This window comes from Brassica napus, chromosome C7 (assembly GCF_020379485.1).
Source record: "Brassica napus cultivar Da-Ae chromosome C7, Da-Ae, whole genome shotgun sequence".
NCBI classification, from domain to species: Eukaryota; Viridiplantae; Streptophyta; class Magnoliopsida; order Brassicales; family Brassicaceae; genus Brassica; species Brassica napus.
In genome coordinates this window covers 15252123-15276201 of record NC_063450.1, presented here as the reverse complement: position 1 = coordinate 15276201, position 24079 = coordinate 15252123, and the positions used below count along the sequence as shown (strand labels likewise).

The window sequence follows — 24079 nt, the reverse complement described above, 5'->3', positions numbered from 1 at the left end:
TTACAAATGTAATCCAATGTCATGAACATTTGTGAAGCGGAATGGGAAGCATATAGTCATTTTGTGATTCTCATTTATAACCACAAGGAGAAAAACAATAATACATTCAAATTAAACTATCCTAAACCCACAAGAGTAGAAATTAGAAGGGGACAAACAAAAAGAAAAAGCGGGTGGAAGAGCAGACTTCTATACAAAACATTATAAACTGTTTCCACTCTCCCAAACCTAAAGATGGGAAGAACCAAGTGACCTCTCTATGATGCAGTGGTAATTTACATGCAAATACACCTTTCTCTCTTGTGAAAAAAAAAAAAAGATGTAAAAAAAGGGACCATCATCAACCTATCTATCCACCTTCTTTCCCCCATTTATCTTCCTCTCCCCTCATCCAATCTAGAAACTCCATCTGCAGAGTTTATAATTTACTTTGCTTGGACCAAACCAATCAGCAAAATCTAAAGACCGCCAACTTGATGATGTTTAATGCCAGTGAGGACCCTGACTCCGTACAAACCAGTTTTTGTACCTGTACAGGGTTATCGGTAAGGGCAAGCATCACCCTTTGCAGGATCTACAGTTACTCGAGGTTCTAGGTTTCATCTGTCGTGCCTCTCACTCCACTTTTGTATCGGGAGGCTTGGGAGATGATAGTTCTTGTGCTTCTTCTATTTGTGGAGACTGCTGATTAGAAGCAAGACGTTTCTGATTTTGTACAGTTAGCTGCTCTGGCAACTTTGGTCTCATTTCTACTGTTGGTAGAGATTCTTGTCTCTGTATCAGGCCCTTGAGCTCCTGACAAGGCAAGCCCCCAGGGAAATGCTTCGGTGCTAGTCCTTGCTTCAGTGCTGTTACTGGATCACTACCAGCTGAGTCTGTATTAGAACTGTTTACTACATTAGGAGCAGCGCTTTGCACAGAGGCGGCACTAGCTGGAGGTTCCAATCCATTTGGAGAAGGCACAGCGGTAGAACCAACTGCTTTTATGTTGTTCGAATCATTAGTCACTTGAGGCATACCCTTGCTCGTACTCATACTAGCTGTTTGTGTGGTATCGGGGACAGGCTGCGGAACGCGTGGCACACGTTCAGCTTGGGACTTCGTCGATAAATCAGAGTTCTCAATATGATTCTGATGAGCAATTCGCTGAGCTTGCACTTGATTACGCTGCTTTTGGTGTAGCAACAAATGCTGATGGTTGGAAGGTCCAACTGCTGGTGCAACTGAGGGGCTAGAGGTGGACAGGATGTTGCATGAGGCCGCAGGTGAGCTCTGGCCTTGGATGCTATTGTCTGAAGGTAACTGTATCTGTTGTTCTTGAGATGAAGATGTAGCTCCAGAAAATGATTTCGGCAATTGCTGTGAATGATTTGAGGACTGTGGTGAAACAAAAGGTTTAGACTGAAGATGCGTGCTCGTGGCAGTCCCCACATTAGACTCCCTATCAGGCCTAACTGCAACCATTGCGTCTCCTTTTTCGGTAGCCTGATTTCCGGGGGACATGGTGAGACCATTCACGTGTGACTGATCAAGAGTAATGTTCTGATGAATCATGTTTCCTCTACCCGCCCCCTTCGATTGTTTATTCTGCTGTTGACCTTGTGATGGCTGCCGCTGGTGTGGGTGTTGTCTTCCAGACTGCTGCTGGAGTTGTCTCTGCCGTTGTTTTCCAGATTGATTGTTTACTCCAGGAGCACCAGACTGAGGATTCCTAGCCAGGCCATGAAGCGGCAACTGAGATTTTTGAGGGTTTTGTTGTGTCAAAGCATTAGTATTAGGAGAGGTCGACACTGGGGGCGGTAATGGCTGGGGCGAAACGGGTGGTTGAGTCTGTTGATTGTTTTGTGTCGAAGAAGAAACAGAAGTCCCCTGAGGTTGTTGTTGTTGTTGTCCATGTGGCATCTTAGTGCCGGATGATGCAAACTGCTGCTGCTGCACAAACCTCTGGTGCATTAGCCTTTGACGGAGAGCAAATCCGTCCTGCTGTGCCCTAGTGGCATGACTTGGGCTTGGGCTCTGGAGATGAGGATGCTGCGAATTGCCAAGCACATGCGACTGATGTGGCATCTGATGCTGCTGGGAAAGATGGCCTGGGTACGCCTGAACAGGAGTTGTCTGGTTGTTGGTAAATCCAGAACTCAAACTACCGAAAGCTGGGATCCCCTGGCTGTTCCCTTGAGCAGCCTGCATCTGAAACTAACGCATATCAGTAAGCGCTGAACGTCTACAAACCAAACCAAACCAAGGAGCCAGATAAACTATTTAGCATAGCAGCAACCAAAAGCCAAGTAGCTTACCCGCATCATATGCTGAACAGCTTCACGAGGCGGCCTAGACATGGGGTTTCCTTGAGAAGCTCCTCCTCCAGAGTGAATATTACCAGTTTTTGGAATTCCCACCATACCAGATGACAGCATGCTACCAGTATTTGGCATTGCTGCTGAGCCAATTGCTTGAAAACCAGGCCTTGACATGGGTGCTCCTCTGTTCATTCCACTTACACCCATGGTGTTTGCACCAGGAACCATGCGGTGTCCAGATCCTGAGACAGCTCCAGGAGTTAATGAAGAAGGCTGCTGCAGGTTTCTACCGGGTGACATCTGATTAGACTGTTGGAGTCGATGTTGTTCATCAAGTGGCAAAGGCCCTCTAGAAACGTTGAATCTACCATCCCTAAAAGGAAAGAAACATATCACCAACCAAAAGAAGTACTAAAACCTTGAGCACATTGAGCGGAGATGCACAAACGTGTGCATTCACCAAAAGAAACCATTCATTACAGGTCTACCTTGCAGAAGAATGGTGTAAACCAAGTGTGGTTGGTAAACTGTTGCCGGGAACCACACCAGATGATCCAGGAGTGGATGGGTTTGATCCAGAAGTAGGGAGCACTGGCGTCCCTTGATTCAACATTGGAAGACCCAGATGCGAACCTGGATTTTCAAGTGAAAATAAATCTTGACCTGAAGTTGACGCATCACAGAGATCAAGGGGCCTTCATCCGGAGAGTAGCAAGATATTAGTATCGCGGAAATAGTAAACAGGAAATAAAGTTATTTATGGAAAACCAAAACTTACGTTAGAACACCTCCATTCAGATTATTTGGGAATACTTGAGAAAGAGCCATGACTTGTGAATTGTGAACTGGTACTATCTGCCTGGGATCCCGACCATCATTCTTGAAGATCGATGAAACAGTAGCAGACAGACAGAAGCAGCAACAAGAAAACAAAATTAGGGCCTGTGAAGATTTAAACTTCCAACTACAATGGAACGGTTCCTAATGACTTCAGTAAATGTTAGCCAGGTTTGCAGCTACGCTTTGAAACATGCCTTTCACATCATAAACTTTGACTACAACAAGATAATCCATTCCATATCTCGGGTTTCTATAAGCAAAAATGTTTACCATCTTTAGTGCAACTTAAAAGCCTAATTTCGTGAACAAGTAACCATGAAAACACTCTTTGAAACTATCAAAGTTAAGACCCCTCCAGCATTCTTCCAACAAGGGACTCAAAAACTAGCTACAGCACCCATTGAATTAAGCTTGAACTATAACTATTGATAGACAACGGTTTAAATAGGACTAGAAAATGCAGAAAGAAAGTCCAGTAGTTTCAAATTACAAGCTTGTAAACAGTAAAAAATACTAGGTGAACCAACCTGCGTCTTTCTATAGTGTAACTTCTTCCCAATCAAACAAATCTTCTCAAAATGGGACTTCAGGGTATCTTCCTCCATTGGCCCTTGCAGTCGCTGAAACAACTGTCTTGCACTTCCCTGAATATAACAAAGATAGCATAGGTATTTCAATTGGTCTAACAAGAAGCTTTATTCAGCGTCTCAGAGCTAAAGAAAAACCTTTGGGATGCCAGGCAAAGTGGATGGATAAGACTGAGAAGTCCCTGAGTCTTCAGCACTATCAGCCCCATCACTCGCAGTCTTATCCATCAGAATCTTATGCCGCTCCTTGCATTCACTCGGATTACGATATATACACTGGAAAATAAATAAATGCGGATCAAACAATGAACAAATCAACCAGCCAGCAACGAATCCCAAATGTTCATTACATGGAAAGTAATATATTGGACAACAATATCCAGTAAAACAGTTCACTAGAATAGAAACAACATTATTATCAAATGAAGTATAGCTGTACCACTCGGTGAGAAATTTACAGAGAATCCCAAGATTTTCAAAACAGCAAGCACTTACCTTAATTTTAAGAGTGCTGTTGATTGCATCACTAATGAACTCCCAGTTAGGGCCCATGTCATGCACCAGGACAACGAGCGCCTAGATGGTATAACATAATTAGAAACTTACAGAGAAACCAACAATACATTGACGCTAAGAAAGAAGACAAATAAAAATACCTGATCCTCAAATAGTGACCACGTAGTTCCAGAACCATGCTCGCCAGGAGAAATCTGCGTAAATCAAATTTTCAAGTTTAAAAGGAACACCCTAAAATAAAAGTGGTTGGCGGAGTTAGCAACCCTAACAGCAAATACCTTTAGGCCTTTTATTTTTCTGGCCCTATCACGACCTCCAATAAATTTGATAGATTTGTTGGGGTTGGACATATTGCTCATCTGGGAAGCTGCCGGAGAAGGAATTGATCCAGTGAGAGCAATAGCACCATCAAAATTATTCTCTACCAATTGCTTGGTGGTCTTTTGCTTCTTTGCATGAGGACCATATATACCTTATACAATGCAATTATAATATGTCACTGAATTATAAACTCATTATAAATCAGCATTGAGACATAAAAGGGGAAATGTCAATAAAGCAGCAAAATCATGCTAGTTTCCAGAGACAGTTGAACTAATCCAAATTACAACCTTCTACTCTAGGGTTATAACTCCACAGTATCCACTATTTTAGTTTTATAATTGGTGGCTAATGATAAGATGTATGCAAAAAAGTTCTCCTTAAAGCATAAACTCGGTTTGGTTGGTAAAAGAAGAGTGAGGCTGATGCTTCCCCCAACTGCCGAAATTAAACTACAATGCAACAGAGAGTAAAAATGAATTTGCAAATAATACCATTCATATCGAAATGATTCTCTACTCGCTTCTTCCAGTGGTCCTTCTGCCAAAATAAGGATAAGTTAGAAAACTTTTATGGGAAGTCAGTTACCAGTACATGGTACATATTTTACCAACTATTACAATTTAAAGTTCTCATTTCAAGAAATATGAAACTCTGAACAGCAGGCTAATCAGCATTAACATGATTAAAACACACCACCTGAACTCCTGACTTACTTTCCTTAAACATTTGTTCAATTGGATTCATAAGATTTTAAAATGAAATTACCTGTTCAGCATGGACTGATGAATCGGGATGCCAGGTTTGGTCATAAGCAGATCCCTGCAACAAAAGAAATTGAAATTACAGTGCAATGTAGAGTAAAACTAAAAGTAACTATTTCTCAGTAAAAAAGCAAGTAATAGATGCGCATATTGCAAACTACCAGATGAGTCTTCTTCTTCTTTTTAGGTTTCCCTGAAGTTTCAGCCATGTCATAAGATAACTGCTTCTCAAAATTACCACTTGATTCAACCTCTGTGCCTTTTTGAACTGCCGATCCACCATGCAAACTACTTTGCTCATCATGAAAAGAACTAGTATCCCCACTAGATGCATCTGTCTTTGAGGGCACTGGTAAACTCACAATCCTCGGCCTGGAAGCAGTGCGTACACGCCTCGTAGGAACTGAGCCGACATTTATATTATTAGCAGCCCTTTTCGCCATCAAATTCGATGAGTTAAACCCATCTGTGTAGTTCACGTATGGTAAATCAGCTCCAAGATCATATGACCGGGCAGAATGCGACTTCATCAAATTCTTCCTTTTTTTGTGGCTCAAATTAAATGATTTGCTGCATTCCAAAGCTCCAGGGAGATAATAGGTACTCGTTTCTACTTCATCCTCATCAAATGCAGTGACATCGTAATCTGAATCTACAATGGAGATAAGAGGTCAGAAAATATTTAACCAGCACGTGAAGCTTAAATAACCAAGAACTGTGCATACCTCCAACAGCATCATAGGCTGATGTATCAACCTCCTCCTTCATGCTATTTCCAAACTTCTGAGAACAGAGAAATACTGTTAAATATCTCCGAACAACCGATACAAATTTAAGCAATCATGGTTACAATATGAGAGCTCCTAGCACAGAAAAATATAATATACCTCACAGCGTGCGAGATGGGTCTCAATGGATATTTGGTACACCTTCATTGCACCAGATGGAATTGAATAAAATAGGCTTTCCTGAACAGTAACAAAGCTCAATCAGCTATATTATAGAGCTACCCGCAGCAATTATATTGATCTGAGGCTGCAGAGTTTACAAAAGTTCATACTTCCGATAGCTGATCAACCAGAGCTGTATCCAATATTTCTGGGTCGCACATATAGTCGGGTGTTGATGGTGCAGCTGAATGACCAGGGATAGAAGAGTTGTTATACTTCAAAAATCTACGTGCATACTCCCTGACACCCACGGCTAAACATTTTCTGCCACTCTCACAATTAGATTCTTGGCAGGTCTCCTGCATACAACCATGGTATTACCAAGAAACATACCATTAAGTTTACAAAAATCGTAGTGTAGAGAGCAACAGAACCAGAGATTCATGGAGGTAAAACTGGAAGACCATTCAAGCAAATAAGAAAGACCCGGCTGATCAATTATACGAAGGATATATCCATAGAATTGTGTCGCTTATATCACAAACTTAACAATATGGTTCCAGGAAATCAGTGTTGTCAATAATTTAATCCAACAAGTGTGTGTGTGTGCGTATGCATAGTTCTGATTTCTAAGAAAAAGGAAGAACCTTATGATAACTATTGTCATCAAAAACCATAACAGAGGTCTGTCCGTCAAATACCTTATCAATTCCCAAGCCTCTCTCCTCCAGCTCCCCAGGAACCTCCACATAACTCCAGAATTTCAATATCGCACTAGATAGGATTGAAGCTATATTTCTCAGCTTTCTGTGCTGATTTTTTTCCTCAAATCTCAACTGGGAAGTCAAAGCAACTCGATGGCAAATTTGTGCAGCAGCAGTCATCTTCCAAAGCCGCTCCTAAAAGACGAAAAGGAAATATGTGAGGATAAACAACATGCGATCTGAACACTCAATGAAAAATGTTCCAGCAACATGTGGAAAACCTCATTTAAGCATAAGAATGTCCAGATGTCAACGGAACAAGTAGAATAACAATCCACAAAATGTAGCAATTTCCATGCAAATATATAGAATTTCAATCAGAAAGCTGATTCAACTAGACCAGACCTGAGCAAAATCATTTGCCAGCCATGCCATTTCTTCAAGGACAAAATCCCATTGACATTTCTCACGGACCTCCACTGGTGCGGTACCACAGGATAACTCGGCAATTCTTTTTCTCTTTGCCTATTAATGTATTATGTCACACGTAAAAAAAGATGAATAGGTATATAAGTACCTCGAAAGCTCGCGAGCTTAAGATCATCAAACCAAGTTGAAAAAGAAAACCTGTATAATTCGTGCCTCCTCAAGGAGAGAGTCTTCCTTCACAGTATCTAACGCTTTTGAGCCATCATCTGAGCTAGGCTGATGTTTTAATGCTTCAACGTCAGTTCCTGACAATACATTATCACCAACCATGCATGAACTTGCGTCTACAGATGCCTGAGGTTTTCCAGGGTGCACAAACCTACTAGGATCGTCAGCCAAAACACTACTAACTTTCTTATCATTTTCAGGTACAACCAACCCATGTTGAAGCTTTTTCTCAGTGTCAGAACATTCCTCTTCATTTTGTAGCTCAGCCACACTTCTGTAGTTTTCATTTTCAATTTTAACTGAATTCATCTGCATTTCACGCGCAGGACTGCACTCACTAATTATGGTGGTAGATCGACCTGTCTCATCCTCAATCTTCAATTCACCAACTGTTTGATTCAGCAACCCCTCGACTCTTGAAGCCTTCGGCATAGAGATTTCATCTGAGTCGAGTTTGTCCGCTCTATAAAGATCTCTTTCAGTATCTACATCTACTTCTAAGTTGTTAGCATGAGAAGACTCTGTCCCTGCAGCTGCTCTATCTGTTAAACTCTTTTTTTCTCCTGTGGAATCTCCTAGCTCATCCATTTGGGTAGAATTATTTTCCTGGCCAGCTATTGTTGCAGCTTTTGGAGAACCAATCTCTGTACTAGTCAAAACTAGTTGTGCCTTCTCCCCAGTCTCTTCAAGATGCAAACCTGCGGAATTTTTTCTAATTGTAATGTCTGCTTCATCCTTCAATAGACTAGTTTTCGATCCAGCAGCACTCTCTCGCACAACAGGTCCACCATCCACCTTAGTATGCAGCGTATTACTGGGAGCTACATTTTTCGGAACAACAGTTCTATTTGAATTTGCAAATACTGGACATGATACAGAGGTTGTTTGCCTATCCTTTTGATTGGCTGCTTCAGAATTGCAACCCTTTCCGTCCACTGATCCTCTGCGAACAGAGATAGACGTTGCAAGACCACCACGATTCTGAACTAAATCCGTGGAACTTGACCGTGCTGAATCCCGATTTATCTTTGTTCTGTTCCTACGAGCATACGGTCGAAAGATAGCAGAATCCTCTGTTTCTTTGATATTTTGGTTGGTGTTCGCTTTGTAAGACCGTTCTGACTCGGACGTTCTGTGTTGCCTGTTAGGATATCTCAAATTGTTTTCTCCCTCAACTGACTTATTTCCAGAATCAAAGAGTAAAAGATTATCCGCTGTGTTGGGTTCAGAAACTGTAGGAACTGCGGGTCTACCACTACTCTCCACAGAGTCTCCATGTGGTGAGGAAGCCAGGGCAAAACTATCCTTGAGTCCACTGTTACAGGTAAAGAATGATGAGTTAATCCATGATATTTAATGGGAGACTACAATAAATACGAATGTACCTGTTTAAAAAATGCTCTGCTTGGTGATCTGTGAGTGATGTAGATTGGACGCTATGTGAAGTTGCAATACCAAACTTGAAATCCAAGGGATTACCTCCCTGAATCAGACAGAAGAGTAAATGCTTGTCATGAGAAGTTTTTCAAAGGAAAAAAAAAAAAAGAGAGAAATTGCAAATAATGTATCCATACTTTCTCCAGAAACTCTAGTTCTCTCCTCCTTAACTCACGGACGTCATACTCTTGCCTGTTAAAACAAGCATCTTTATTACACACTGGAAGTGGCCGACCGACAGTTGTAGAAAATGTAGTGTGTTTAAAAACATCGCAGAAGAAGAATAAGTCTCAATCTGAAATACCTTAGCTCGGCTTGAGCCTTTTCAATTGCTGTTCGGCGGGGAGACGTTTTGAGACCAATACCACCTCCACTATCAATAACTCCTCCCATGGAATCAAGCTCAGCATTTACTAGAAGATATCCATCCATGCATCAGCACATTGGATGTCCCATAAATTCGATAACTAACTGGAAACACACACACATAAGATGCTCTCAGTATACCTCGAGAAGATTAGATGCAGCAGAATAGCAGCAAAACACACACACATCAAGAGCTAGAGCTAGAGCTACTTATTCCATCATAACATAGAGATCATATACGCCCGTTAAATTTAAAAGTGATAGATAAAGCTATTAGAAACCAAAAGCAACAAAAGTTTGCCTCGAGAATGAGCTGAAGTCGATAAGAGAGAGAATCAATCAAGCACTAACGAGGAAGGAAGCAAAGTTGGAAATTTGAAATGATCAGCTTAAGCTACATAATGGCGGGCGTGCCCACGGACTCTGTTGCAAAGCTGGACACTAGGTAGAGTACCTGAATTTCAACGTAAAGCAACGCCTAGGGCACAGATGTTGGGCAATCACGAATCGCTTATTCTCTCTCCTAGGGTTTGAACGAAGATTGAACAAACAACCCAAACCCCCTTTGTTTAACCCTTCGAATCGAAGACGAAATCGATTTCTCAGAGAAATAAGAAGATCAATTTCTTGTTTATGAGATTTCTAATTCTGCAATTTTCTTCTTTTCAATTTTTGTTTCCCTCTCCGCAGAAAAAAAAAAAAATGTGTTCTTGGTGATGTCTCTCTGCCTCTCTCTCTCTCTCTGACTCGAGTTCTGGGCCTGGTTCTTTTGCCCTCTGCCAAGACAAAACAAGGCCCCTTTTGTTTTGGTTCTCTCTTTCGGGCTTTTGTTTGCTGTTACGACAGTTTCATGCAATAAAAACTTGCTAAATTTACAAGTCTCACGCATGTCGCTCGTAACAAAACAAATCACCAACTTACCCTCCTTTTTTACTTCAAAAGGCTAATATTACTCCAGGAATCGGTCTACGAATCCAAAACGGAATTAAAAAAACCAACACAAATCAAACTACGGAAAAAATCCGAGCTATCCTAGGTAAACCATCTACTGTCTCATTATACTCCTTTGATATGTGATAAGATTTTTAAATTCTTAAATCTTCGTTGAAACGATGCTCGCCTAATTTTGTGGAGAAGCTCGACCATGCTTTAGGGTCCTGAATCATCAAAATTATATCTTTTTAATGTATTCCAAAATGCTGGCAATCTCCGTGTTAGAACCATGTTCTCCACAAACCAAATTAGCGCATCCAAGTTTAAAGTGCAAATAAGACATACGATTTCTTTTGTTTTAAAACCGTAGGAATTGTTCATTTCCAGATCCATTTATCCACGTCCAACTATATCCACTAAGAGTCTAAGACCATCTTTGGTGGCTCTCTATTTTTTCTTCTATAATTACACTAAAATAGAGTTAATATATTTTAGTGTAAATTATAGTGGAATAAATAGTGTGCCATTCGAGATGCTCTAAATAGTGATTATGAACACCAACATACCAATTAGAGTTAAGAGAATCAGCATCAATAATAAAAAGAAAAATATTCACTTATCAAGAGATAATATTTTATGGGAAAAGTGCTTTCAAATTGATAAGATTTTATGGGAAAACATGTTTTCAATTAATATTATTTTGGGAAAATCGCATTTTTAACCGTGAAATTGGCAAAATTTTGCACTTTAAACCTTGAAGGTATAGCACTAACACATCAAACTATCAAACTAATTTTTGTAACACATTAAACACCCAACTTGACGCAAGTCGTCCTGCCATCATTAAACTTAACGAAACAGTAAACTCCGTTGACGGAATTGATCACAGACGTTTAACTAACTAAAACGTGGTTAATTTTTAAATTTCTTTTAACACGTTTTGAAGTGATTTCTAGGCTATAAAAAGGAGAACCCTAAATCGATTTGGGAAGGGTTTGTGAGAGTGAAACTCAAAGAGAACTAAACAGAGTAACATCAGAGAGAATTGGAGAATGTCTCAAAGTCTCAACTGGCAGAGTGAAATTTCATCATCCAACGACAATGGTGGTGTGAGTTGCGACTGTAACCGGCCAGGAAATTTTGTTCAAGCTTGGACTTTTGATAATATAGGGCGAAGATTCTGGAGCTGCAGAGGGTGTTGGGTTGCGAACGGGTGAGATTCCTGCAACTTCTTTCGCTGGCGTGATGTGGAGAAACCTGAAGGATGGCAGCATCTTGCATTGTTGGAAGCTAGAGACATAATCCGAGAGCAAAAAGAGGAGATTTCAAGTTTGAGGGAGAAGGTAAGATCTTCAACTCATGGCTGTGAGAATTCAGAAATCTCAAGTGAATTAATGGAAATAATGAAGAAAAGAATGAAGAATGTGAATGTTTGAAAAAGGAGGTGTTGATACTAAGAGAAAGGAATTCGGTTCTAATGAGTGTTCTTGTGAATTCATCGATTGGTTTTGATGTGGTAATTGGAGGACTAATGGTGATTTCCAAGTATTGATGTTGTTTTTTTTTTCGTACTTCTCTTTTTTTTTTGTTATCGGTTGGAAGACTTATGTTGTGTTATGTAAGACTTATTTGTAAGACTATGTTTCTTTGACTTACGGTTTGTAAGACTTGTGTTTGTTAAGCCTTCCAGTTTGTTAGAATATTGTTGTGCTTTTACTATCTATTGTTATTGTTATAGTTGAATCTAGAACTGTGAAAAAGAACAAAGAAACCATGAAAATAAGAATCCAAAGCTGATAATGTTGTCAAACATTCATACAAAATCGTATCAAAAAAGTCAATCACCGAGTCATAAACTGAAGCTAGCTAAAACAAAAAGAAACAAAGCTAGCTGAAACAGAAGGAGATCAAAGCTAAACAAAAGACAATATTCTTAACCCTCTAAAGGAGGCTGGTTGGTTTGGACATGTGGAGGTTGTATTTTTGGGTCTTGTGGAAGCTCTCAGTCAGATCTATCATTGATCCGGTCTCCAAACACTTCGAATGGGAGATCAGTGAATGGGCTCCAAAATGTCCCAACATCATATGATATGTTCCGGTTTTTCTTATCTTCAGTGGCCTACCTCGAGAAGCCTTCTTCACATGTGGTTTGATAGAATTTGTTGACACAGGAGAATGAAGAGCACTAGAACTTACACCAGCTCACTAGTTACATTGTATTGTATAGGATGAGAGCTGCTTGTTGTGACTGGAGTCGTCCTTCTTCCTCTTCGTTTTCGTGGTAATGTGGGATGTACCTGAAACCAAAAAGCTGATGAAAATTATATGACAAATTGTATGAAAAACAAAAAAATGAAATCAAGTTGTTACCTCATTTGGGTTCTTTCGAGGACGACATCATCGGTTCTTTGGCCCTTCGACAACCACTGCTTCATTCTTGCATCCACTTGAAGTATGTCTTGTTTGCTTACATTTGCTACAATCTGGAATTTGTCCATGTCTAGTTGCTTTTCCAGCATTTTGTAAATCTTCAAAGGGTTATTTTTCATGTCCCTAGTCTTAGGACGACCTCTTGGCTCGCGAAATTCCGGTATTGCTATTGTCGTCTTATGGGTCTTCTTCAAGAACTTGTATCCATTCACTAGTTTTATGTTTACCTCATACGTCTTTTTCAAGACACCTGTGTAGTAGTACTCTGCCACATACCGAACTGGATCGTCTTGGTTATCATGTAGGACACAAACAGAATGTTTTTCACGGTATACCAGTTAGATCCCATCTCCGACAAGCGCATTGATCAGTGGATAAATTCACAGAATAGCTATATTCAAACTCGTTAACTTCATACAAACTTTTCCTGCTGCGTAGTGTCGATCAGAACTTGTTTGCAACCCTTACTTTCTCCAGTATCGCCATTGTGATAGGTGTTATAGTAGTGTCACACTTCCGAGTTTTCAAGTACCTTCTCGAAATCCTTCTCATTGCTTGTCTTCTTACATCATCAAGCAGATTTATTACAGGCTTTGATTTTGCCATTTTGATCGCCGTATTGAAACTCTCAGAAAGGTTGTTGTGTACGTCTGCACAATGCGACTCTTCTTTGAAAAATGCACGACACCATCTCTCAGGCTCTGTATCAAGTAACACACTATATGTTGCAGAATCATACGCTTTAACTAACTGCACCTTCTCTTCGCACTCTCCCTCAGTGTAGCTATAAGCTACTCCCCAAAACATATTCTTGTATTATGACCTTGAGAAACCTCTCTTCTTCCAATTTGCATAGATATGCCTTGCACACATGTGATGCTCGGCAATTGGAAGTTCATCACAAGACCCTGTGAAAGAAATAAAAAGATATAAGCTCCTACAAAAGATTTAAAAAAAACACATAGACTCACTTCAGCTTCTTTAAATCTAATACCTTCTGTTTATCAGAAATGATTCTACAAGAACAAGTAAGAAAACATAGATGTTGTTTGGTGATAAGAAATTAAGATTTGTATCTTCCCAAATTTTAATATCAAGCATTCGAAACAATTTAACAAAGTAATGTATGTTTTATTATAAAGATGCACAATTCAATGAACTGTTCTTGATGAAATCATGAAATTAAATCTAACCATTATCAAAGAAGGTGAATAGTATGAGATTTATAATTTCAAACTGATTCACAATTTCAGAATAATAAAGACTACAAGGAATCGTTACCATGTTATCACCAAAGAAAATATTGTTATTAAAAAGGTTGAAGCAACAGCATAATGCAACTATTTTGGTTTTAAAGATCTTAAAACCATAATCTGAGGGCTTGCTCAGGTATGTTTTAATACAGTGTACTTCTTTTAATAACTGAAATATAAGTAGTCAGGGTTATTAAAATTTATGTTTTACATGTGTTTATAAGAGCTTTTACGTGATGTTAACTTATAATAATAGACATATATGGAGCTTTGGTTTGTGTTGGGGACCTTGAACAAGTTGGAGAGCCTGGAGGAATGATGAAACCTAAAAAAAAAAATTTAGTCTGGAGTAAGTGATACAACTATCATTCGATTATTTTCATATAATTGTATTGCATGGTATATTACTACAAAAAAAATTCAGGTATACTCATATTAAGTGTGTTGCATATGGAAGTAATGCTCTTGAGTTAGATGATTATTGAACTTCTACCAAAGTAAATGTTGTTTCGTGTGTTTTAAGTTTTTGGCAAATTTGGCAAATTGAAAGAGTGCAAGGTAACAAATGGGTATATTTCATAATTGTAATGTATATTTGACTTAAACGTGCTTAGGTTAATATATGTGATATCATTATTTTGGTGTAGGGGGGATTCAAATATATGATCAACATTAAGGATGTTCAAAGATTTTCTTTGAACCTAACATTTCAGAGATTGAAAGCTTTTAGGAAAAAGTAAGAACTAATCTAATTTAATATCGTACAAGTGTGTTCATATAATAATATCTTTTGAATTTGTTTATGAATCAATTTTAAAATTATTTGCAGGATTCCAGCAAATGCATATTGATAACATACACCAAGAATACTAAAGTCTTAGAAGAATGTATGGTTTTTTTTATTTTAAGTCAGCTACCGTTTAAGAATTTGTGCTTTCGGTTTTTGTTATTTCTTATCAATTTTTGTTTGTTTTTTATATTAAACTCGTGTGATTTTCTATCTATCATTTGAGAAATTAACCTAAATTTTTTGATGAATCATGTTGTTGACGATTTTCTTATCAGTTGTAGTGTTTTTGTAGTAGTTTACGTATCTATGTTGCTATCACAATTGCTAACTTTCACTATGTTACGGTTTATCTTAATCTTATAAGTAATATTATGTCAGTATATGCTTACTTTATAAAACAACTAAATTAGCCTAACTTAGATCAGTGCAAACAGTATCACAAGCATTTAAAAAGTTTGATGCTAAAGTTGGACACGCTTTGTTGACCATTCAAGTATTGTTGGGAGGCAAATACTTTGAAATTGAATACTCTTCTCTTAAAGATCTGTTGGGAGTCAAATAGTTAGCACAAAAGTTAACTTCCATGTGATCATTTTGTAGGATTGAAGTACTTATTTGTAATGACTATTTCTAGACAAACCCAACGATCGTAAATACTAAAAAGATTGTCCTGATTAGGCATGAATATACGGCTGAAAATTGAAAGTTGTTGCCAGTATTTTCAAGCGTCCCGTTTTATGTGAAACTGTCTGAAATTTAAATATAAACTATTAGATAGTTAAAATTGATCACACATAAGAATTATTAAGCCATAAAACTTATATTATCAATAAGGAAATCACTTAGCTTTCATCGACCATGTCGAGTCTTACTTTTGTCATTTTCATTTCCATAACCACCTTTATGAACCTCCCTGATATGCTCAAATTAACTTTCAAGCACATCTCTCAAATAAGAGGATCGGTGTAGTACTTGAAGATCTTTTCCACAGAGACTCGATATTTCACACAATAGACTATTGGTTTTAGACTACACTAGATAAATAATAGAAAACAAATTAGAAAACAATAACTAGATAGGTGTGTAAACAATAAGGAAAAAAAGCTAGATCTATGAATTTATCAATCAATGAATTCAAAACCACAATCAATGGTGCCAAGGGTTAATCGGGTTCAATTCCAGAACTCGAATGAAAGCAGTAAGTTATCCAACTCTCGCTGCGATAAAATATCAGATGTCTAACTCTAATCTAATACCAACTCTCTGCATATCCGATGAATCAAAAAAAGCAATAAACAATATTCGATAATGTCCAACTAAAATCCGAGACCAACTCTCGCTATGAAAGGAAATCTAGTTCAACATGATTAGGTTAAGGTAGTCGTTCATGCTCTCGCGTGTCCCAACTATCCTATGACTCTAGATTCATGTAATCAGTCACACTCTCGTGCTATTCCAACTACTCAAGAAACTAGCATGATAAATATTTGATACACCATGGATTTTACCCACTTTCAGCCATGGTATATAAGTGTTTTAAGATATAATTATTATTTTTTGGAGTCTTTTTAGAGTATTTACAGGTTCAGGTACGTTCTGGAGAAATATGGTGATATTGGAGCCTTTTGAGATGCAGAACTGCACAGATGCGTCAGATGTTTAGCTATGGATGGAGACCTTCTCACCGTTAGATTAAGCCCATCTTTTGACACAGGATATAACTTTGAGTTATATTTCCAATTCCGCCGGTTTGATCTCAATCAACATCTTGTATCACAAGTTATGCTCGTTTTACTGAAGAGTGGTCAGTCTGCCTCGCGAGAGGAAGCCGTCGACGAGATGAAGGACTGTCGATCGATGAAATAGCATTGGTGTCGATCGACGGTGATCCCAGAATATGGGCTGAGCATATTTTATTACCGCCGAAGCCCAGAAACAACCACAAATTACCAGAATACCCTTGGACAACCTAAAACCCTATTTATGTGTTTTCTAAGCCATTGTTGACGGCTAAGCTTTCTTTAATTCATAGTTCTAGGTTAGGAGAGAAAGGAGGAACTCCTTTGGTTTCTTTATTGCTTTTATCTATTATATTCATCTATTTTCTATATGATTTTCTGTAACAACTTCATGTCTGAATAGATCCACCTGTTAGGTTTAGGGTTCAGATAGGATGAGGGATTAGACCAAAATATAGTGTTGGGTTTGAAAACGGTTACGACGAAGTTAATGTCCAAATTTCGGCAAAAAATCAGCGTGAACATTTTTTTACAAAAGATATTCTTCGTAAAAGAGAATCTTCACAAAGAGCCTTGCGATAAAATCTTGTTATAATCTCGATCGAACCAACTACCAATTGTCCCCAGGCAACGGACACGTATCCAAACCAGCCACAGACAAGCTCGAGTATGGCGATCGGACCACGCACAAACCAAGCTCGGGGAAATAAAATGTCATGGCAAGGAAGAAGAGGAAAAGGAAAAGGAGCAGTGATGATTAGATGTCGTCTAGATCGTACTTTAGCAAACGAGGAGTGGCACACTCTATTTCCATGTTCTTATACAGAATAATTAGGGATGGTGGTGTATGATCGTCGCCCAGTGGTGGATTTGATAAGAGGTGGATTGGCCAAGAAGGACTTATGAAATCAATTACAATGGGCTGGTCAAATTATAGGGCAGGACAACCTGAAAGTACAGTGGCAAAAATTGGCAATTGTCGCCATGAAATTGCTAAATGGTGGAAAAATAATCCCCCTTGTGGAAAGGATAAAATAAATGATTTACAGAAAGCTCTCGAAGAGGTACAAACAGATAATAATAGGTCACAGGAGGATATTTTGGAAGAATCCAAAAAGTTACAAGATGCATATAAGGATGAAGAGGAATACTGGCATCAGAAAAGCAGGAACATGTGGCATTCATCTGGGGATCTTAACACAAAATTTTGTCATGCTTTAACCAAGCAAAGGCGGGTACGTAATAGGATTGTGGGACTACATGATGCTTTGGGAAATTGGATCACAGGGGATAACGGGGTGGAGAAGGTGGCAGTAGACTATTTCGAAGATCTATTTAGTACCACTTCGCCATCATAGTTTGATAGTTTCCTTACAGATGTAACACCAGGTATTACACCTCAGATGAATCAACGATTGTTAAGAATAGCGACCGAAGCCGACGTTAAAGAGGCTTTGTTTATGAGGCATCCAGAGAAGGCGCCAGGTCCAGATGGTATGACTGCTCTCTTTTTCCAGCACTCTTGGCATATTATTAAGGATGATTTGGTTGATATGGTGAATAATTTTCTGGTTTCTGGAGATTTGGATCCAAGGTTAAATATTACTAACATATGTATGATTCCAAAGACGGAGAGGCCCACCAGGATGACGGAGTTGAGGCCAATTAGTCTTTGTAATGTGGAGTATAAGATTATTTCGAAGATGTTGTGTCAGTGGTTGAAAATATGTCTCCCTTCTCTTATTTCGGAAACTCAATCAGCATTTGTTGCGGGACGGTTGATCTCTGATAATATTCTTATCGCTCAGGAGATGTTTCATGGATTGAGAACCAATAAGGCATGTCAGGGAAAGTTTATGGCGATTAAAACGGATATGAGTAAAGCGTATGATAGAGTGGAATGAGATTTTATCAAAGCCTTACCACAGAAGATGGGGTTTGATCTACACTGGATTAAGCTAATGATGGAGTGTATATCATCGGTTCAATATCGGGTTCTACTAAATGGTCAACCACGTGGACTCATTATTCAACATCGTGGCTTACGTCAAGGGGATCATTTATCTCTTTATTTATTCATTCTTTGTACTGAGGCTATAATTGCAAACATAAAAAAGGCAGAGAGAGGGCAACAACTAACGGAAATGAAAGTAGCTCGGGCATGTCCAGCAGTATCTCATTTGCTATTTGCGGACGATAGCCTCTTTTTTTGTAAAGCTCAGAAAGAGGAGTGCCAAACTATTCTCAGGATATTAAAGGATTATGAGGCAGTATCAGGTCAATTTATAAATTTTGATAAGTCGTCCATTCAATTTGGCCATAAAATTGAGGAATCGGCCAGACAGGAGTTAAGGGATATTTTGGATATCCAGAATTTAAGAGGAATGGGATCTTATCTAGGTTTACCGGAAAATCTTGGAAGTTCCAAGATACAAGTTTTTAGCTTTGTACAAGACCGACTAAATAACAGAGTCAGCGGGTGGACGTTCCGGTTTTTCACTAAGGGAGGAAAGGAAGTGATCATTGAATCAGTGGTTATGGCATTACCAAATCATGTGATGTCTTGTTATCGTTTACCTAAGGCAACCGTGAGCTAACGAGTGCGGTAGCACAATTTTGGTGGAGCCCATGGGGAAGTACAAGAGGTATGCACTGGAAATCATGGGACAAAGTATGTGTTGATAAGGATGAAGGAGGTTTGGGGTTCAAAGATATCACTAATTTCAACACAGCGATGCTTGCTAAGCAGTTGTGGCGGCTGATAAAGAAGCCAAATACTTTATTTTCTCGTGTCTTCAAAGGTCGGTAGGAATGTCTCACCCCTGGAACCGATCTGTTCATATTCTCCGTCATATGGATGGCGGCGTATAATATCTGCTAGATCTCTGGTAAGCAAAGGACTAATCAAAGGGGTGGGATCAGGATCCTCTATCTCTGTATGGAACGATCCATGACTCCCAACCACTCGTCCGAGACCAGCAAATAAAAATCAACACAATTTCTATCCAGACCTTACAGTGGATTCCCTCATTAATACCACTTTGCGAACTTGGAACTTACAGGCAATTAGGGATTTGGTGGATCCACAGGATGTGAAAATTATAGAAAGTATACCACTGAGCAGGACTCAGATGATAGACAGAGATGGATGGCACTTCACAAAAAACGGGAAATATACAGTTAAATCTGGATATCAGGCAGAACGAGTTTATCCAGACAAGGTAAGACCACCATTACTCATTGGACCTACAGTCGATGTACTAAAGGCTTTCTGTTGGAAAATAAGGTGTCCACCAAAGTTAAAACATTTTCTATGGCAATTGGTGACCAGCTGTATAGCAGTTAAGAAGAATTTACATGCAAGAGGAATACAAGGAGACACATGTTGTGCAAGATGTGGAGCCTCTGAGGAATCAATAAACCATGTGTTCTTCGAATGTCCACCAGCACTTCAAGTTTGGGCTCTCTCGAAGATACCATCAAACCCAGATATTTTCCCAACCTCTTCTCTCTTCACAAACATGGATCATCTTTTTTTGAGAGTCTTTCCTCAGATAGATGATCATCAATTTGCTTGGATATTATGGTACATCTGGAAAGGAATGAATAATAAAGTATTTAGCAACCTGGATATTGATCCTAGGGAAACTCTTAAATTGGCAGCAATGGAATCAACACTTTGGGCTGAGGCACAGATTTTGAACGAACAGCGAACATCACAAAATGTGGAGGATAGGACACTCCTGGCGATTCCAGGCAGATGGTGTTTCACAGATGGTTCTTGGAAAGAGAATGATACTTTTTCCAAACAAGGTTGGTATAGTACGCTAGTAGGATTTGATGGGTTGATGGGGGCGAGAAATGTTAGAGTTAGTCTCTCTCCTCTCCACGCAGAGATGGAAGCACTAATATGGGCAATGGAATGTATGAGGAACTTACGGCAGTTTCAGGTCACGTTTGCAACGGATTGTTCTCAATTGGTGAAGATGGTTTCGGAACCAGATGAATGGCCAGCTTTTGCAAGTTATTTGGAAGATTTAAAAACCCTGAAAGCAAGTTTCCTCCGATCAGAGATTATCTATGTACCAAGAACGCAAAATACCAAGGCATATAACCTCGCACGCAGTGCAAGGACACAACTGTCTTTCGTTGTTCACATGGATGCAGATCTCCCGATGTTGTTTACAGAGTCAGTATGAGTTTGTAAAAGTCGATGACAAAAAAAAAATGTACATAGAATCTTTAAAATACTTTAATCATAATATCTTTTGATATTTTTTTATTTTAAATATAAATATATTTATTTTAACATTTTAACAAATCTGTTTTAAAATTTTTTACAAGATCTTCATTTTCGAAATTATTTTGAAATATTATTATATATTAATATATTCAATTATCGTTTATAAAATGAAAAATAAAAAATTCTATAATATTTTATCTATTATATAATCATAATCAATCATATTAAAAGAAACTTATTATATTGAGCTAAATATAATAAAATTGTATTAAATTTATAAATTTTATATATTTTAATATAAAATATTTATGTTCAAAATTAAAATCTAATACGTTGGTAAGATGGGTTAACATTAGCAAACTATATAATACATGTATAAAAATTAACATGTATTTATTTAAAGCTAGTAATATAAAATCTTTGTAACTACTTTAATCATAATATATTTTCATTTTAAATATAATATATATTTATATATTATATTTTAAAAATTCTAATAAATCTGTGTAAAAATATTTTAACAATAATTAAATGTATTTTAAGTTGTCGTTTATAAAATGAAAAATAAATAAATTAAATCCTATTTTATCTACTTTATAGTCATGATCATGTTAAAATACAATTATTATACTTAAATATCTATGATAAAAGTATATTCAATTGATAAATTTATAAATTTTATTTTCATAAATATAAACTATTTATTTTAAAAATATAATATGATGATAGAACGACTTAAAATTAGCAAAATTAACATATTTTAGACTTTTGTATATACAATAATATATTATCTAAAATGAATAAGCATAAAAAATATTAGTAAAAAGAAATCCAGCTTTGAAAGACGAGTCGGAATTTAGCATAAATTAAATACAAAATAATTTTCAAATATGTTTTCTCATGAATATTTTTTTTTCTTAATAACTAAATGCAAATACAATAAAATAAATACATAATAAAAAGTGAAAATAGATACGCTTTTAAACAATTAATTAATTATAACATGTAAATTATAAAATTATTGTATTTGAAATAGTTATATAAACATTTTAGTATATGATTAACGTTAAAAATATATACCACTTATGTTCTAAAACAATAATTTATGTATAGAAAAGTGAAAAAAAAAACATCTGCGCGGTTGCGCGGAGTAGAAAATTAAAATAAAAAGATACATATTTTCGTTTTCGGGGGTATTATTTTGTTTTAATAGTATTTAGTTTATTGGCTCAAAAAGATGTTTGATAATCGGGTCTACACTAAGGGGGAGTTATTGGTAGATAGAGTCTAGGTGAATTATAAAATTTTGAAAATCCATCATTATTGGTAGATGGAATTTTAAACTCTTAGTAAACTCCATTGTTATTGGTTTAAAGATTTTTAAAATTCATTCAAAATCTTTTGTTATTCAAAATTTTTACTTATGATTGATTTTTTAATTCTATCAAACTCTATTGTTATTGGGATATAAATTCTTTACTTTTTTACTCATGAGACTCAAATTTGAAAATCTGATGTATACCCATAAGAGTTTTAAAATCCATATAATAGAAAACACACTTTTGATTCCGTAGCGTTACACAAACAAGTAAAATAATTTCAACATTTGCTCATTTATTTCAAAACTGTAACAAGAAGAAGTCATATACAAAGAAAAAAAAAGCAGTGATGATGTTCTTACACCATAACAAGAAGCATCAATGTTTGAGTGTCATCATCTTGGCAGAATAGCGTAAGCAATAGTGGTGGAAAGCTATCTTTCATGGCTAACGATCCTTCTTTCTACCAACTCATTCTTCGAGGCGCAGCTCCTATCGTTGCCATGGACAGAAAACTACCCAACACTCATTTATCATTTCCGAAACATTCATCATCTCCTTGTGTCTTTTCGTAGTGGAAACTGGATCATGTGGGTGAAGGAATGACTGAGGTGGCTCAACTCATCGCTACTAGTGTTACTAAGGAACATCAATTCCAATCGTACGTAGCAACATGAGGTCCAAGATGGCTACAATAGATTATCTTCAAGAGTTGATCTCGATCGATCTTGTGACTTGATTCGGCCACGAAGATTTCTCAGGGACTTGTTGTACATCATCTCTGACCCGTATATCATCTCTTATTATCGTCTCTGCTTATAGAGAGCTTTTACAAAATTGTAAAGTTTTCTAAAAGAACTTTTACATATTTCCTTAAAAGGATTTATAAAAAAAAAAAAAAACAAAATGTATGCAAATCTATGAAGATCAATCACAATCAATGGAAATCTATGTAAACTATTTGTTAAGTTTACTTAACTTTTAAAAGTCCATCAACTTTTAAAATCACTAAATTCCATACAAATTCTTGTTTGAATAAGCCTCCCTAAATTTTATGGTCTTAATATGGGCAATAACGAACCATAATGATAAGTCAAACCTAATTTGTAGTTGTCTTTTGAGAAAATTACATGTTTACCACTTTTATGCTATTACTTTTTATTTTTACCACCACTAAAGAGATATTTTCAAAAATACATTTTTCACTAAGTGGCAAAAAACTCTTATGTCCTTGTTTTTTATATATATAATAAATAAATATTTAAATAAATAAAAATTAGAAAAAATAAAAAATATTTTTTTTTAATTTTTTTCGAATTATACTATTTCGAAATTCAAACCCTAAACCCTAAAATTCAAATCTAAACCTTAAACCATCAATCATAAACCCTATTTTTTTTTGAAATACGAACCCTAAACCCTAAACCATCAATCCTAAACCCTATTTTTTTGAAATACGAACCCTAAATCCTGAAACATCAACTCTAAACCCAAAACCCCGAAACATCAACTCTAAACCCTAAACCTTCAACTCTAAACCCTAAAACATCAACTCTAAACCCTAAACCCTAAACTTCAAATCTAAACCCTAAACCATCAACACAAAACCCTAAACTATCAACACTAAACCCTAAACCCTAAAAGTAAACTCTAAATCCTAAACCCAAAAAAAGTAACCCTAAACCCTAAAACATCAACTCAAAACCCTAAACCTCAAACCTTCAACTCTAAATCCTAAATCCTAAATCTTAAACCCTAAACCCTAAAACCCTAGAGTTGATGTTTTAGGGTTTAGATTTGAAGATTTAGGGTTTTAGGGTTTAGAATTTATGTTTAGGGTTTAGAGTTGATGTTTTAGGGTTTATATTTTAGGGTTTAGATTTGAAGGTTTAGTGTTTTAGGGTTTAGAGTTCGAATTTTAGAAAAATATAGGGTTTAGGGTTTACGTTTAGGGTTTAGAGTTGATGTTTTAGGGTTTAGATTTGAAGGT

At 37.2% G+C, this 24079-nt stretch overlaps 1 protein-coding gene across 4 annotated transcripts; it reads right to left on the bottom strand.

The window, feature by feature from the left end:
- Positions 1 to 53: 53 nt before the first annotated feature.
- On the bottom strand, positions 54 to 10176 carry LOC106434828 (chromatin modification-related protein EAF1 B). Of its 4 annotated transcripts, none has more exons than XM_048763584.1 (22): positions 9837 to 10176; positions 9321 to 9487; positions 9154 to 9208; positions 8965 to 9062; positions 7550 to 8894; positions 7328 to 7447; positions 6920 to 7117; positions 6389 to 6577; positions 6216 to 6296; positions 6054 to 6111; positions 5490 to 5980; positions 5333 to 5386; positions 5059 to 5104; positions 4522 to 4715; positions 4384 to 4437; positions 4223 to 4303; positions 3866 to 4003; positions 3668 to 3784; positions 3079 to 3179; positions 2789 to 2995; positions 2298 to 2673; positions 54 to 2196 (listed from the first exon to the last, which is right to left on the bottom strand). In XM_048763584.1, the coding sequence occupies exons 2-22, from the start codon at positions 9446 to 9448 to the stop codon at positions 616 to 618; spliced, it is 5712 nt and encodes a 1903-aa protein (XP_048619541.1). In that variant the 5' UTR covers positions 9449 to 9487; positions 9837 to 10176; the 3' UTR covers positions 54 to 615. The 4 variants fall into 4 exon arrangements, with proteins under 4 accessions (XP_048619541.1, XP_048619542.1, XP_048619543.1 ...); XM_048763585.1 differs by having other exon boundaries at positions 54 to 2190; XM_048763586.1 differs by having other exon boundaries at positions 5490 to 5974.
- Positions 10177 to 24079: the final 13903 nt, after the last annotated feature.

Bases quoted from the DNA above. Each gene is read 5' to 3' on its own strand.
- LOC106434828 (XM_048763584.1), bottom strand. From the start codon at position 9,448: ATGGATGGATATCTTCTAGTAAATGCTGAGCTTGATTCCATGGGAGGA. The intron at 3,785-3,865 runs GTTTTTCTTTAG...TGTTATATTCAG, and splicing joins CTTTGCCTGGCATCCCAAAG to GGAAGTGCAAGACAGTTGTT. The intron at 3,180-3,667 runs GTTGGTTCACCT...TCGATCTTCAAG, and splicing joins TACACTATAGAAAGACGCAG to AATGATGGTCGGGATCCCAG.